At 54.8% G+C, this 13,616-nt stretch overlaps 1 protein-coding gene across 2 annotated transcripts in view; it reads right to left on the bottom strand.

Moving 5' to 3' along the window:
• Window positions 1–278: 278 nt before the first annotated feature.
• RNF216 (ring finger protein 216) overlaps window positions 279–13,616 on the bottom strand; it is a 110,507-nt gene continuing 97,169 nt past the window's right edge. For both annotated transcript variants that reach the window (XM_006906560.3, XM_006906561.3), the window contains exons 15-16: window positions 3,608–3,677; window positions 279–3,254 (exon numbers count right to left, since the gene is read on the bottom strand). In XM_006906560.3, the coding sequence (XP_006906622.1) occupies window positions 2,935–3,254; window positions 3,608–3,677 (390 nt within the window). In that variant the 3' untranslated portion in view covers window positions 279–2,934. The remainder of the gene's footprint in view (window positions 3,255–3,607; window positions 3,678–13,616) is intronic.

Raw genomic sequence — 13,616 nt, 5'->3', positions numbered from 1 at the left:
CAAGCCTTTTGTGCCTAACTGGGGCCTCGGTTGGCACGCAAGCAAGGTGACAGCATCATGGCCACCCATTTTTTCTCCCGGGCAGGGGAGAGGCAGGAAAACCTCCCTTCCCCGCACAGGGCCGCTGCGTAGGGACCAGATCCTGCTGTGACCTCTCTGGTGCACGGGGTTCAGACCTAAGCACCCCAGGAATTTGCCAGACTGTCCCTGCAGCTCCCGTGATTTTGCGGGTATGGCGGGCCGATCTGCCTGCCACGCGGAGAAACGAAACCAGAGGGGACAGGGCACACAAACGTTTATTTACAAAAAGTCCAAGGTACATGATACAGGCTTTTTACACACAGTAGTCGAAACAATTATTTTATGTATTTTTACTACCAGAAGGTAAAGAACAAATTTAATAATTTTTGCTATTTTTATACAAAGTGACAGGTCATGCACTTTTTAAGTTTTAAAATCTTTTGCTAAGTGCAAATACTAGATTCCTTTTTCCAGTTTTAAGGCAAGTGGAATGGGACTGTCACTGGGCCGTCTTGCTCCGGGGAGGAAGCACAGAGGCCCAGAAGGGAAGGTGCCAGGCCACCTCTGTCTCCGGGACTCCTGCTTTGTCCCTTAGACTCTGATCTCTCTGGATTTCCTGTTATTTGCATCTTGCAGTCACTTGCTGGCTTGTCAGATGACTGTGGCCCCGTCTCGCCACCAAACCCCATCACTAGTGCTGAATGGTTGAGGTGCCAGGTGTGCAGGTCCTGCCTCTGGGACACTGAGGTGTCTAGAGGATCATGTAGGGACACAACTGATGGCAGTGAACTTCTCCAGAGCAGCGACTGAGCCATACCGCGAGCCCTGACCCGCACGGGGACGTCAGGAACCAGGTGCCGCGGTTCAGAAAGGCAGGGGTGGCTCTCGAGCAGTGTGTGGGCCTAGAAACAGTCGGAACTCTGCTCAAAGGTGAAGTCCTCCATTTGGCCTTAGGGGGAACCATTATTCTGGACCCCTCCCTCCCGTGCCAAGGACACCCTTGCACGCCAAGTCCCTCGCTATGGCAAGGATGGTGCAAGCCATCGTTCAGGGTCTGTCCGCGCAGCTGCCCGGGCCCTGGAGGCACAGGCCCGGGGCTGTGGGGCAGAGGGGAACAAATTGGCTCAGGCAGCCTAGGAGGTTCAGGGTGTGGCCTGGGGGCCAGGACAAGCGCTGTCACCAGTGGGCCAGGACAGTGCCTGAGGTCGCCCTCCCCATCTGGTGGGATGTCTGCTGGCGCTCACTGATCTGAGACCTTCCCCTGGGGGAAGCACGGGTGACATGCTTTGAAGGTACCTGTCACTGCGCCCGCAGTGTGCCCCATCAGGGCTCTCCCAAGGCACTGCCATTCAGGCTGGCAGTGAGGTGCAGACAGCCCCCCAGGGAGAGGTCCCGGCAGTGGAGACCTGGCGCAGGCCTGTCCTCACCGGCCCCACCCTGTGCCCCGACGACCGCCTACTGCAAAGCCCTCACCCGGAGGAAAAGCAGCAAGAAAGGGCACCTTAGCAGATTTACCCCATTTTATTCCTTGAAATACAACCAAGAAGCCAACGGCAGCGGGGACGGCACCTAGCAACGCTCAGTCCCAACAGCGGGGAGCAGGTCTGGGTGGTGCAGAGGGTGGGACGGTGTCTGCGACTGGCCAGAAGCTCATCCTCCTCTGGTGTGTGGGCGCACTACGTGCTTGTGGGAACCCCACCGCCGCCAGAGGCACAGCAACATGGACGCACTTACATGGGGAGCCAGACAGGCTTGGCCTCAGCCGAGGCCTTAGCTCTGCACAGCCTGGCGTGTGACGTACCGCACAGTGGGTGGCTCAAACCCTGGGCGGGGGCTGGACAGGAAAAGGGAGCGGGAACACAGAAGGGACCCCGTGCGGACTTGCCCACCCTCAGGGGAGCAGCTGCTGGGCCGCAGAGCAACGACCGGCCGGGTAGATCTCGGGTGGGCACAACCTGGGTCACCTGGCCCCTGGGGACACCCATTGCCCCAAACCTAGGGGAGCTGTTCACTGCCTGGTTGGTAGCAGAGAAGGCTCTCCAGTAGCTGGGCTGCCCGGGAGAGCCACCAGGCCCGTTACTGCTGCCTCAAAGAGATCTCCTTTGGCTGAAGCTTCAGGACCACGCAGACCGCACAGGCGGCCTGACCTGGGAGAACGAGTTTCTCTGACCTTCCATGAGGGAGAATCTGGTGGGCCACGGAAAACTAGGTAAGGTCAAAGCGAGTAAACAGCAAACATTTCCTTAAACTACAAAACAGAACCTATAGCACGAGATGGTCTCTCTGTGGTCTCATCTGAGTGGACAAAAGGAGAGAGAGACCCAACGGTCACCGGGGTTCTAGACGTAGGGGACACGGTCTGCAGCTTCCCCACCCTGAGTGGTGCTCCCGGGCCTGTGGACACCGCTCTGCCACCTCACTCGGGTCAGCAGCTCGAGGCAGCAGGAGACCCGGCCTTCGCTACACGGCTCCCACCGCTCCGCCCCCCCGACGGCTCCACTCGTCACTTGGGCTTTGCTGGGGACCAGCGGCGCTGCACAGGAAGGCCTACATGGTTTGAACTGAGAGAATTCTGTCTGCTGGAGAGGGGTGGGAGGCAAACATTCCCCTCGTCTCCTGCAGGAACACGGGTGACAGAACAGAGATGGGTTGCCTCGTGGCCAGGGCCACTGGAATGGCAGCTGGGGTGGCAGAACTCATGAGGAAGTGGGTGCTGCGCCCCCTCTGGCCCAGCTAGCCTGCTGGCGACTCTAAGGGGCAGAGGCGCTTCCCGGGGGGAAGTGGGAAGAGCAGCCTGTCCTTTCAGGAGCCGAGCCCGGCACCCCTCCTAGGAAGGCACGGCAGACCCGCTGGCTGGGGGCAGAGGACCCAGCCGCCCCGCTGCGGGGCTCCAGGAGGGGCAGGGCCCAGGCATCAGAAGCGATGCCGTGGCTGGGGGCCAAAGTGCATGGGCAGGTTGTGCTCCAGGGGCAGGTGGACAGGGGCGAAGTCGTAGTTGACCCGCACGTTGGGAAGAGGCGGCACGTAGGGTGCGGGGATGGGGCCCATGTTCAGGGGGAAGTTGTTGAACACGGGCCGGACGGGCGGCAGGGGGAAGGGTGGGTGCACGAAGGCGTAGGGGGGCATCTGCGGCTGGTGCAGGTTCTGCGGGACGGGCCTCGGCAGGGCTTCCACTCTCTGCACTTTCTCTGGGGGCTTCTCCAAGGGGGGCCCGATGCGTTTAAAGGTGTTTTCTGGAAAGGACACAGGGGTTAGTAAAGAAAACAGTTAAAGCCAACTGTGCCTGGATCCGGCTCGGGGCCAGGAGCTGTGGCCTTCAGCGTCATTCTTACCTGTGCACACAGGAGGGCTTCCTAAGCTCAAACCCACCCACAGGACCTCCTGGCCGTCAAGGATGCTGAGATTGGGTCTAAGCTTTCTCAGCCTCGCTCGCAGGAGCAGGACATGCGGCTGGAGCGTATCTATAGTTACATGAGGGACAGTACTTCCCGGGTGGTCCCTGGCGGGGTGGAGCACCGGGATCCCTAGGGATGGCCAGCAGTGGGGCGCGTGCTGGGTGCAGGGCCTGTGCCGGGGGAGGACTTGCCTCCATTCTTTCTTTTCTGTTCTTCTTCGGCCTCCTTCTGGATTTCTTCAATTAGCTTCTCATCATCTTCCTAGAAAAAAAGCAACAAGATAAGCTGGCTCTCAACCAGCTGCACACAGTGCTGAGGCCGCACTGGGACTTGGCGGGGGTGGGGTGCTGGCTCACTGCTGGTCAGCAGGGGGTTAGGCCAGAGACCTGCTGCTGACCAGCAGGGTCCCGGGCCTTCATGCCTCTCACGCCCAGTTCCCTCGGGATCATCTTCCTCCTCACTGGGTGGGGTTCCTGGGAGGAAGCCATCTGAAAGGCTGGGACCAAGGAGTGGGCTCTGTGCGTGGCAGGTGGCTTTCTGGGGGTTGAGCCGACAGCCCAAGGGGTCAGACCCGAGCCTACAGACTCTGAGCCCAACAGAGTCTCCCAAGTCCCTGAACTGGGCTGGAGAGTGTCTCCTCGGGCCTGCTAAGCCGTGAAGCTGGCCTAGGTCAGGTCTTGGGTATAGGAGGAAGGACACAGCACTTTAAGACCTCCCCCACCCCGAGACCTTGCCACCCCCTCCTTCCTAAACTCAACACTTCAAACATGTTATTCCAGCCTGGGACAGGAGCCAAAGAGGCGCCCTGGGCACTGGCACAAGAGTGGCCTTCACCAGGGAAGCTCTGGGGACCGTGCTGGGCAAGCAGGGCACCAGGTCCAGGCGGTCTCCATAGCTCCGCCTGCCCTGGGTACCATGCTGGGCTGCTGGCTGGGACAGACCGTCCTTGACCGTGCCTGCCCTCCTGTACTGTGCTCGGTGGCCCAGCGAAGAGGCTTGCCCATGATCTGGAGGCTGATAGGACACACATGGGACTGAAGACACCCCCTCCCACCCAAGATGCACGCCTTTGCTGCCCGTGGCAGGGTGCTGCTGCACCTGCATGGCGTGGGAATATGGTCTACCCCGCGGGGAGGGGCCCCAATATGGAGCAGAGCGGAACGCTGCAGCCTCAATCTGAACACATCGGCTGCACCGATCTAAACCGAGTGACAGGCAGACTTGGTCTGTTTTGTGGGGTCTTCTGGCTGCTTCTCCAAGAGTTAAGAGCAGGCAAGTTGGAAGAAGATGGGGAAGGGCAGTAGTGCCCAACATGGGGACAGGAGGGCACGAGCAAGTTTCAGTATTTCCAGAAGCCCGATGAAACACATGCTTCCCCAGACCAGGCACGAGAGCCTGCCACATGGCCAGAGATGTGCTGGGCTGGAAGGCGTCAGTGATAACTCTGGATTGTTCATGCTGACCTGAGGCCCTGCTGGCTGACGACACCCATGGGACTTGTGAGATGTGAATGGATGGCCACAGAGCACAGCATGTGAGCTGGAAAATACTGCTAGAAATCCCTAGACGAGAGGATAGCGTGGCAGCCCCATGGACAGTTCACTTATTTACTTAGCACGTTATTAATGTCACAGCCAAGACAGTAATCAGTGACTTCAGCACACAGTCACGAACCTCAGTGATCCTGGAGCCACGAGTTTCACTCAGTCGGTGTGTGGTGAACACCGACTCTGCTAGACGCTGCTCTAAGTTTACAGGGTAAACTTCTGACCAACAATGAAACTGAAAGTCATATTGATGGAATGAGTCAAAAGCTAAGTAATACAGTTCCTTTTTTTGGTAGATAGAAATTTTAGGACAGAGTCCCTGAAGACTGTGGGCTCTATGGGCAGCAGCAGGAGGCCCCGTTAACTTCGCTGGCATTCTCAAGGCCGCAGAAGCCAAATGACAGTCTGGACTCAGTGGCCTCAGAGCTTCTTTCCAACTCTGACACTGGAAATTCTCATCATAAGGCCAAGTCTTTTTCAGCTTCGCCTGGCCAGGTGTTCTGAGCAAGGCAAGGGGAGAGGGGTGACTAAGGTTAAGATCCCATCATGCATTTGAGATTCACATCAGAGAATCGTATGACCAGGAGGAATCCTAGTGGGTGTCAAGTCCATCCCCTAGGTAATGCACAAAAATGCTCTACAAAATGCAAGACGTGGCCATCTAAGCTTCTGTAAACACAGTAAATGAGAGAACTTACTGCTCTACAAAATGTTCACTAAGCCACTCAACATAAAGGGCCACAGGAACTCATGGGGTTTGGTGGACAGTCTGAAGGTCTCCACGTGAACGTCAAGATAAATCCTACCAATGACCTAGATTAGGAGCTGGCCTCCTGGTGCCAGTGGCAGGCCTAGGAAAAAGAAACAAAACAGAAGCAACAGGGAACGCAATCAAGACCGCCGAACGTGGGAGCGCGGCGGCTCCGCACCTCTCGGCACGTGACCTGGGCAAGGTCCCGAACGCGAGCCTCAGCGCCTCATCTGTAAAGTGCGTTGTCTTCAGGACTGAATGAACTCAGCTGTGTCATGGACTCAGCACAAAGTGAGCATTCATTACTAAAGGTCGAGAAGCCTGGAAAATGTCAAGGACAGAAAGTTCAGAATGATAAGAAGTCTCAAGAAAAAGTGGTACAGATTGGGAGATGCCCCCGACGTTTCTCTCGGTGGCTTTGTTATGGTACATGTGACAGGTTTCCTGACTCTGGTCATTTATTAATTGTAACTATCAGTACTACATCACCTTCGCCATCGCCACTACCTCGGCCCTATCTCTACCGCATCACCTAAATGTGGTTATGCCCATAAGTCCCCAAAGGGACACTCAAGGCCTCTGATGCCTAGAAGGCACCTTAGAAATCATCCATTCCAACTTCCTTATAGCACAGAAACTGAGGTCCCAGAGAAAGGAAGATGTTCGAGTTATGACTGGCTGGTGGAGGCCTAGGCAAATGCTTTATACCATTCTACGGTGTCACTCAAATAGCTTCCCTGGAAAAAATCCACAGAAAGGTCTCCCGAAGGATTCCTGTGCCCGATGTTCATTGGAAAATTTGAAGTGTGTGTTATTCTTTCACTCAAGAACAGGTACTGTGGGTCCAGTACGCAGCAGGCTCTGCGCTGGACATGCGGCAGTGACCCGGGCTGAGCTGGCCCCATTCGGTCTGAAGCTTCTGCCGTTGTGCTGTGATCACTGTTTTAGCTGGCATTCCACAGCATGAGAGACTAACCACTCACCCACCCTTCTCCTCACACTCTCTTGATACTTCTGTCAGGATAAACGAAGAATGAGGGATAAGAGTTTCCTTCGAGTAGAAGATTCCAGGTCCCCACAGTACCTGTCTGTTATCAAAGCTACTTTTCCTGTGATAAATCAAATGCTCCTGGTAGAGGTTCACCGCTGAATTCATGCACTGTAATGACACCCTTAGGTGGGTCTGAGGCCCTCGCAGAGTTAATTGTGATACAGATCCGCCAGCTGCTGGAGGACAGAGTGGCCAGGTACACCTGACAGCAGACGCGGAGGCTGCCCTCCAGACTCTTCCTGCAGGAGGCGGGAGGAGCCTGTGAACCCCAAGTTCTTCACCTTCTGTAGAGCCACCTCGAGTCTCTGCCCTTCCTTCTGCTGCTCTGATCACTTCTGATCTGGTGAGTGGACTCAAGACCATTTGTCCTTAAGCCCTGTCCTTTCCCAGGGAGGCTGTGCCCTTAGAGCAGGGGTCCCCAACCCCTGGGCTATGGACTGGTACTGGTCTGTGGTCTGTTAGGAACTGGGCCGCACAGCGGGAGGTGAGTGGCGCGTGAGCGAGTGAAGCTTCATCTGTATCTGCAGCCGCTCCCAGCGCCAGCATCGCCGCCTCAGCTCCGCCTCAGATCATCAGGCCTTAGATTCTCATAGGAGCACTGGGCCCTGGTGCCAAAGAGGCTGGGGACCGCTGCCTTAGATTCTAAATTCAGTCTAAATTTCACCAGAAAATGAAAGCGTTCAACTATTTTGAGAAGTGATTGTTACCATAAATAATGAGTAAACTGTCAGTTACGTGTAGTAAATATGGGTTAGGAGTTTCAGGTTTCAACATTATCCAACTGGTTAGTCATAGGACACTGTGTTTAGAAACTAAGAAATAAAACACTTAAAATTTTTTAAAAGAAAAAATTACATTTTCAGCCAAATATGTGATTTTAAGGGGAAGATTTCTTACTTCATCTGGGGTGGGAGTTCTGTTCTCAAGCAGTTTCTCTTAAGTATTTTCAATTCCTTAAGAGTGAAGGCAGACTGAATTATGCACTTTAAAAATGGCAAATTTTATATATATTTTACTACAATTGAAAAGATTATGTTGAACAAAAGAGCGAAGACAGGCATAGGAGTTATTTTGAGCTGAAAATATGAAGACTGGGCTCTCATCACAACACTTCCTGGGTTTGGGCCTGCACGACAGATGCGGCTACTCAGGGCCTCCGGCGGGTGAGTCCCCTCGGCAAACATTCTGGGCATCCCTACTGTCACCTCGGGATAGGACACTTAAGCAAAAGGATTGTCATTCTGCAAATCTAGGACACACCTGGGCTGCTGGAGACGGGGGAACAATAGGAGGAAAGAAGAGGATGTGAGCCAGGTGCATGGGCTGGGTCACAGAGTGAACTGTCCCCAGGCCCTGCGGGCTGTCACCCACAGGAAGTCCAGGTGTGTGGAGCTGCCAGACCACGTGAATCTTATCTTAAAGCGGCGCTGGATTCCTAACACGGACTGCTGGCGTGATGGGAAGAACTCCAGCTTTGGGGCTCCACAGACCTGGGCTTGGGGACCCTTTTACTCCCCAGTGACCGAACTGGAGCCTATCATTTCCACAGCAAGTTTACTGTGAGAAGCACATGGCCTTTCTTTAATGAGGTGCCAAGCACGGTGACAGTAATAATGGTAGTTAACATTCACTGAGGGCCCACTGGGTGCCAGCTCTTATCCTAAGCAGCTCACACAGACGTGATCTTTGTAACTCCACGAGATAGGTGCCATTCGTTAATGCCCACATTACAGATGAGGCTCAGTGAGGCCGGAACGCAGCCCTTCCAGTCTCAGAGCCTGAGATCTTCACCACATAAGCCACAAGTTTCTGAACTGAAGTTTCTGCAGCAGTGACTGGAGGGACCCGGGACACTGCCCCGCCCCGCCCTCAGCACTGTCCCTGGTGACTATTTTTAGGTCCTGCTTTGTTCCATGAGGAGTGCCTCTTCCCTTCGAAATACAAGAGGGTTCTTTCTCTCTGGGATGGGCAGAACTCTGAAATCTCCTTTCTCCATCAAATACAGAAGAGAATAGGGCAAAACAAAACATCTCCACTCAAGATGACGGCCACCACAGCAGAGAAGGGGCGCCGCTTCCCCAGAGAGTTTCAGGGAATTCTTATTTTCTTGGGGTCAGCTCACCTAGAAACGCATGTGTCATCCCTTAGGATGACTCACTCGAAGGTCTTTGGCCTCCCCGGCACTCGGCCTCTGAGATGAAGCCAGAAGATACCTGTCCCCGAGTGGGAGCCAAGAGCTCGGGGGCCCGTCAGCCTCAGGCGCGGGCTGGGCTCCGTCCCTGACCTGAGGCCGAGGGAACTGCTGGCTCACGGTGACCTGGTTTCCTATCGCCCCAACTGGATGCTGTTCTCAGCCCAACTTGACAGTGGAACAAATATTTATGGATTTCTCCAACTACATGTTTTCTCACGAGGCCACCAAATCACTTGTATATATACCATGGAGTCTCACTGAATTTTCTCCTGACATGCACACACACACATGGCTTTGAGTCTCACATATATTAACCTCACCAAACTCCAGGGAACATTTTGGCTTAATTCCCATTGGTTATTTTTGTATCCACAGCTGGCTTTCAAAGAGCCTGAAGTCCCCTTCTAGAAGGCCCTGCTCTGCACGAGGAGGTCCCCCTCCCTGTGTGTGCTGCTGCAGTTCACACGTGGGCCCTCAAAGTGCCCCTCCAAGCCACGAGGGGCTGGCGGGGAGTCTGCCCAGGTGCAATAGGCCCTGAGGATGTGATCACATGCAAGACACTGAGCAGAGTAAAATCGGGACCGGGGCAGGGACCGGGGCAGGGCCCGGCCAGTTCTGGGCTCTGCAGGCAGTCAGAGGCCGCCGGCCTCAGGAGTGGGCTGGGCTGGCCGGTCCCTCCAACTGCTGTGTCCTCAGTAAGGTTGGCGGCTAAACCGCCTGGGACCTGAGCGCCCCTTCCTTCACACCCCGCCTGCCTTGCCAGTGAGAGCTGTGGGAGGAACAGACGGCTCTGTCCCGATTCAGTGTGCTGGACACCCCAGCACTCCTACTGAATGGCCACCAAGGGTGACCCCTCCTCCTCTGGCTCTTCTCCATGGCCTTTAAGACAGACCCAGTAAGCCTGGGTGAGTCTTCTTCTCTGTCCTCTTCTGGCCCCTCCTAATCTCGGTGAAAAGTTCCAAACAGATCCTTAGAATGTGAACGTAAGCGAGGACAGGCTGAGACGGGAGGGCGCGCACTGGTCAGTGATCAGGACGTGCTGAGATGGGCGGGTCTCGGAAGGCCGAGTGTAATGGAACACCAGGCTGGGGTAGAAGTGAACTGTCCACGGCCACTGGGGACGCAAGAACTGTGAAGAGATGGGCACAGTACCTACGGTGGGCCAGTGTGCCTCAAACGCAGTGAAGAGGACAAAGGATTAAAGCAGAATATGACATGGAGTCCCACTGCCCAGCAGATCTGGAAGGACATTTTAAACAGAGAACCGAGTGGGCTGCGCTTAACAGGGAGAGGCTTTCTTTCCTTTCCTCAGATTCCTCTGAGCTCAGCAGGATGCAGAAAGTGCTGGCCAGACACGAGGACTCTGACATGCCTGCTTCACGCGGAGGGGGAGGGGGGGCTCGCCAAGCACCGACTCAGCACACAGGCGCCGGCAGGAAGCAAGGCAGGGTTCACCAGAGAGGTTCTAATTAAGAAAAAACCACCACAGAACCCAACTCCTTAACTTGTCTCTCAACAAGGAAGTCTGTGCCCCTAACCGGGAAGAAGAGTCTGGACGGGGAGCATGAGGGCAGAGAAACTGCAAGTGGGTCACAGGGAAGGAGAGAACGTTTCCCTCGATCAGACTTGATGGTGACCCCCGCCCAGGGCTGAAGGGGCCTATGACAGACAGGCATTCAGCGCATGGCGCGGGGCTGCCTCGCCCGGTCTGTGAGAATTCGTCTGAGCCTCTGCCTGCGTCAACACTGCTGGTCACCAGGGCTGGCTGCCCGCCTGCCTGCTGTCCAGCCTCTCGTAACCAGGGAGGAAAGATGGGTGACTTCTCTTCTTTAGTTAACTTTTTCTCCCCTTAAAAAGGTGACTGCGCATTGCAAGTCAACTGCTACTTCCCTCCTGCGATTTTGGGGGTGGCGCTGGGGCTGGGATCCAGGTCATGTGTGGCCACAGCTGTTGTTAATAAACTTGCAATGATTTCATAAAAGGCTTCCAAAGAGCTGAGGATTTAGTTTCAAATTATTCCCAGATCGGCTGCAGATCGCTGAGCAACACTAGACCCGAACCCCAGCCCCAGCTGTCCCCCTGCAACAGGAAATTGCGGGGAGGAGGGCGAAGCACAGCCCGCAGGGGCACACGCTGTGCAGCTGGGGTCCGGCCTGCATGTTGGGGTGGGGCACAGTCCCAACAGGCTCTGGGCTGGCTTCTGCAGCCATCTCCTCGGGTCACAGAGGCCCAGCACCCAATCGCCTTTCCGTCCAGAGTTCCCCCACAGGGACCTGGAGATGGCCTGGAGTCTGGCCATGTTTTGATTCCTCTCAGGGTCAAGGGCTCAGCCTGGAACCTGCTGGCATTCGCTGAAGACGACACAACCACATGCCGTGTTTACTGACCGAGCCATGCTGCTGTGGTCCTCCAGTGACAACCAAACTTGACTGGGGACACTGTCAGTTTGGAACTGCTGGGCCCCCTCTCTACCGTTCGCAACTTGTTTAATAGGGAAGGGGTCCAGTGAGGGTCCCAGCCCTGCAGAGGCCTGTTTGGTTCACTGCGCTCAGGGGCCCGGTGGCACCTCAAGGCGAGCTCCGTATCTGGGACCTCTCCCCAGGATGTACGGACTCTGGGAGCGGAGGGACCGACATCCGGTCTAGGGCTTGGGTTTGTTATCCTGGTTTCACCAGGTGACCTGAACTTTGTTTTCCCGTCTGGACAACAGGAAAGTGGCACCGTCCCCATGCGGTAATGGAGACAATGGGATTTCAAACAGTGACTAGAAATGAAAGGCTCTGGCCAGCTGTGGAAGCTGGGCATGGGGAAACCTGGGGGTTCGCTTTATAGTCCTCGCTGAAGCCGAAAGTTAGTTACTGGCCTAAAGTTTGGAGAATCTTCCTCCGGGGTGGGTTTCTGCCCTTTCCTCAACAACCCTCCCGGCAATTCTCTGCTTCCTCTCCGTTCCTGCAACACTTTTCCCTGCCCTGGTGCCGAGGGAAGGAGGCGGGAGGGTGGGTGGCTTTAAGACGCCCCTCTGAGAACGACGACCCGGGCTCCTGTTTACTGACCAGTCTTCAGCGTTTCGTCATCTGTCAAACTGGGATGGCACACCTGCCTCAGGGGACTGTTACAGAATCAACACACATGGATGTCAGGGCCAGTCCACTGCAGGCCTGGGGAAAATAAACGGGACCCCTCACCAACGGCAAGGAGGTAATGGTGCCGAACTGTAGATTGTAAACTGGCCGTAAAAGCCTGGGGTTTTATTTGAAGTGAACATGCTTCAAACTCTTATATGAAAAAACAAAGAAGTTATAGAAAACAATTCTGTGCAGTTTCTGGTTGCCAAAACCCAAGATCAACACCGACTTTTGTTTTGAGAAAATGATGTTAGGAATTGTGCCCCACTTGTAGGGTCCAGGCTTCCAGGTGACTCTGAACGTGGCTTCTAACAGTAAGACAGAATGTGCCAGCTGCCGTGACTCATGTGAGTGCACACAGATGGGAGAGGAGTCAGCGTATCTGGATCCAGGAAAGTCCCGGGAGAACCTTCCCCCACTGCAAATCGTTTCTGTTCATGTGTGTGTTGAGGTTTGGCTTTGCATTCTGCCCCCTAAACCAGAAAACTGTGATTTGCTTCTCTTTTTTTCTTTCTAAAATGACATCTTGTTTTTATAAGACTCTTGGTTGGATGTTTTTGGCTTACTTTTTATAAGTAACAGTGAAAAAAAGTTACTATTCACCATTTAAGCTCTCTAATATAGAGTTCATTTGGGTTCCCAAGCAATCTCTGGTCATTAAGGATGAAAACTCAACTTCTCTCCAAGCCATGAAGGGACAACTCCCTCGCTGACAAACGAGAGATTCTTCCTGGCCCTGCTGGTTCATTAAGCGGAGAACAGGCTCAACGACAGGGCATGCTTTGTTTCCCTGAACTTCTGAATGGCTTTGTGTTCTCAGAAGCCCCAACAGATGCTGAGTTGGAATTCAATCGGTCTCCTGGTGAGAATCAAGGAAACGGGGCTGATCCCGGTTTTGATGGGAACAGGACAAGTGGAACGAAATCTCTGGCTGTGGCTACCAGAGGACCGAAGGGGTTTGTATTTGTCTGACTTTCCTTTCCAACTTTATTTTTTAGCAAATACAGAGCCCTTCTCAGGGTAGAATATGACGATTCGACAAGAAAACAAGGGGGCAGTTGTATGCCATGCCACCCGAACAAGGTAACAGAACATGAGAAACCTTTCTAATCAAGTCCACGTGTGGGAAGAAATGGAAGTGGCAGGAAAAGGAACAAGAACAGGGAGAAACGGACCGCTGCCCGTCCTCCCGCACGTGGCGCCTCCCACTCCGGAGAGGAGGCCTTCTCAGGGACTGCCGCTGAGGAGAGAGCATCCTGTTTCCTCACGGAGTTCCTAGTGATGCTTACGCCCCCAATGTGCTAGCTGAGGGGACCGAGGAGTTGAGTCAGAGAGCTGCCAGGTCCCAGGAAGGTCTGTCGCAAAGGCGACGTGGGCTACCGTGTGAGCACTCCCACGTGCTCCCTACCCCCGGCTCTGCCACCGACAGAAGGACAGCTCCGAGTCTCCCCTTTCCTTCCCGTTTCTCCTCAGCGACGGGGGTCAAGGAGCTGTGGAGTAAGCAATTCCTGGGCCTTCAGCCCAATTTTCTG

This window comes from Pteropus alecto, unplaced genomic scaffold (assembly GCF_000325575.1).
Source record: "Pteropus alecto unplaced genomic scaffold, ASM32557v1 scaffold40, whole genome shotgun sequence".
NCBI classification, from domain to species: domain Eukaryota; kingdom Metazoa; phylum Chordata; class Mammalia; order Chiroptera; family Pteropodidae; genus Pteropus; species Pteropus alecto.
This window is presented reverse-complemented; position numbering and strand designations above follow the sequence as displayed.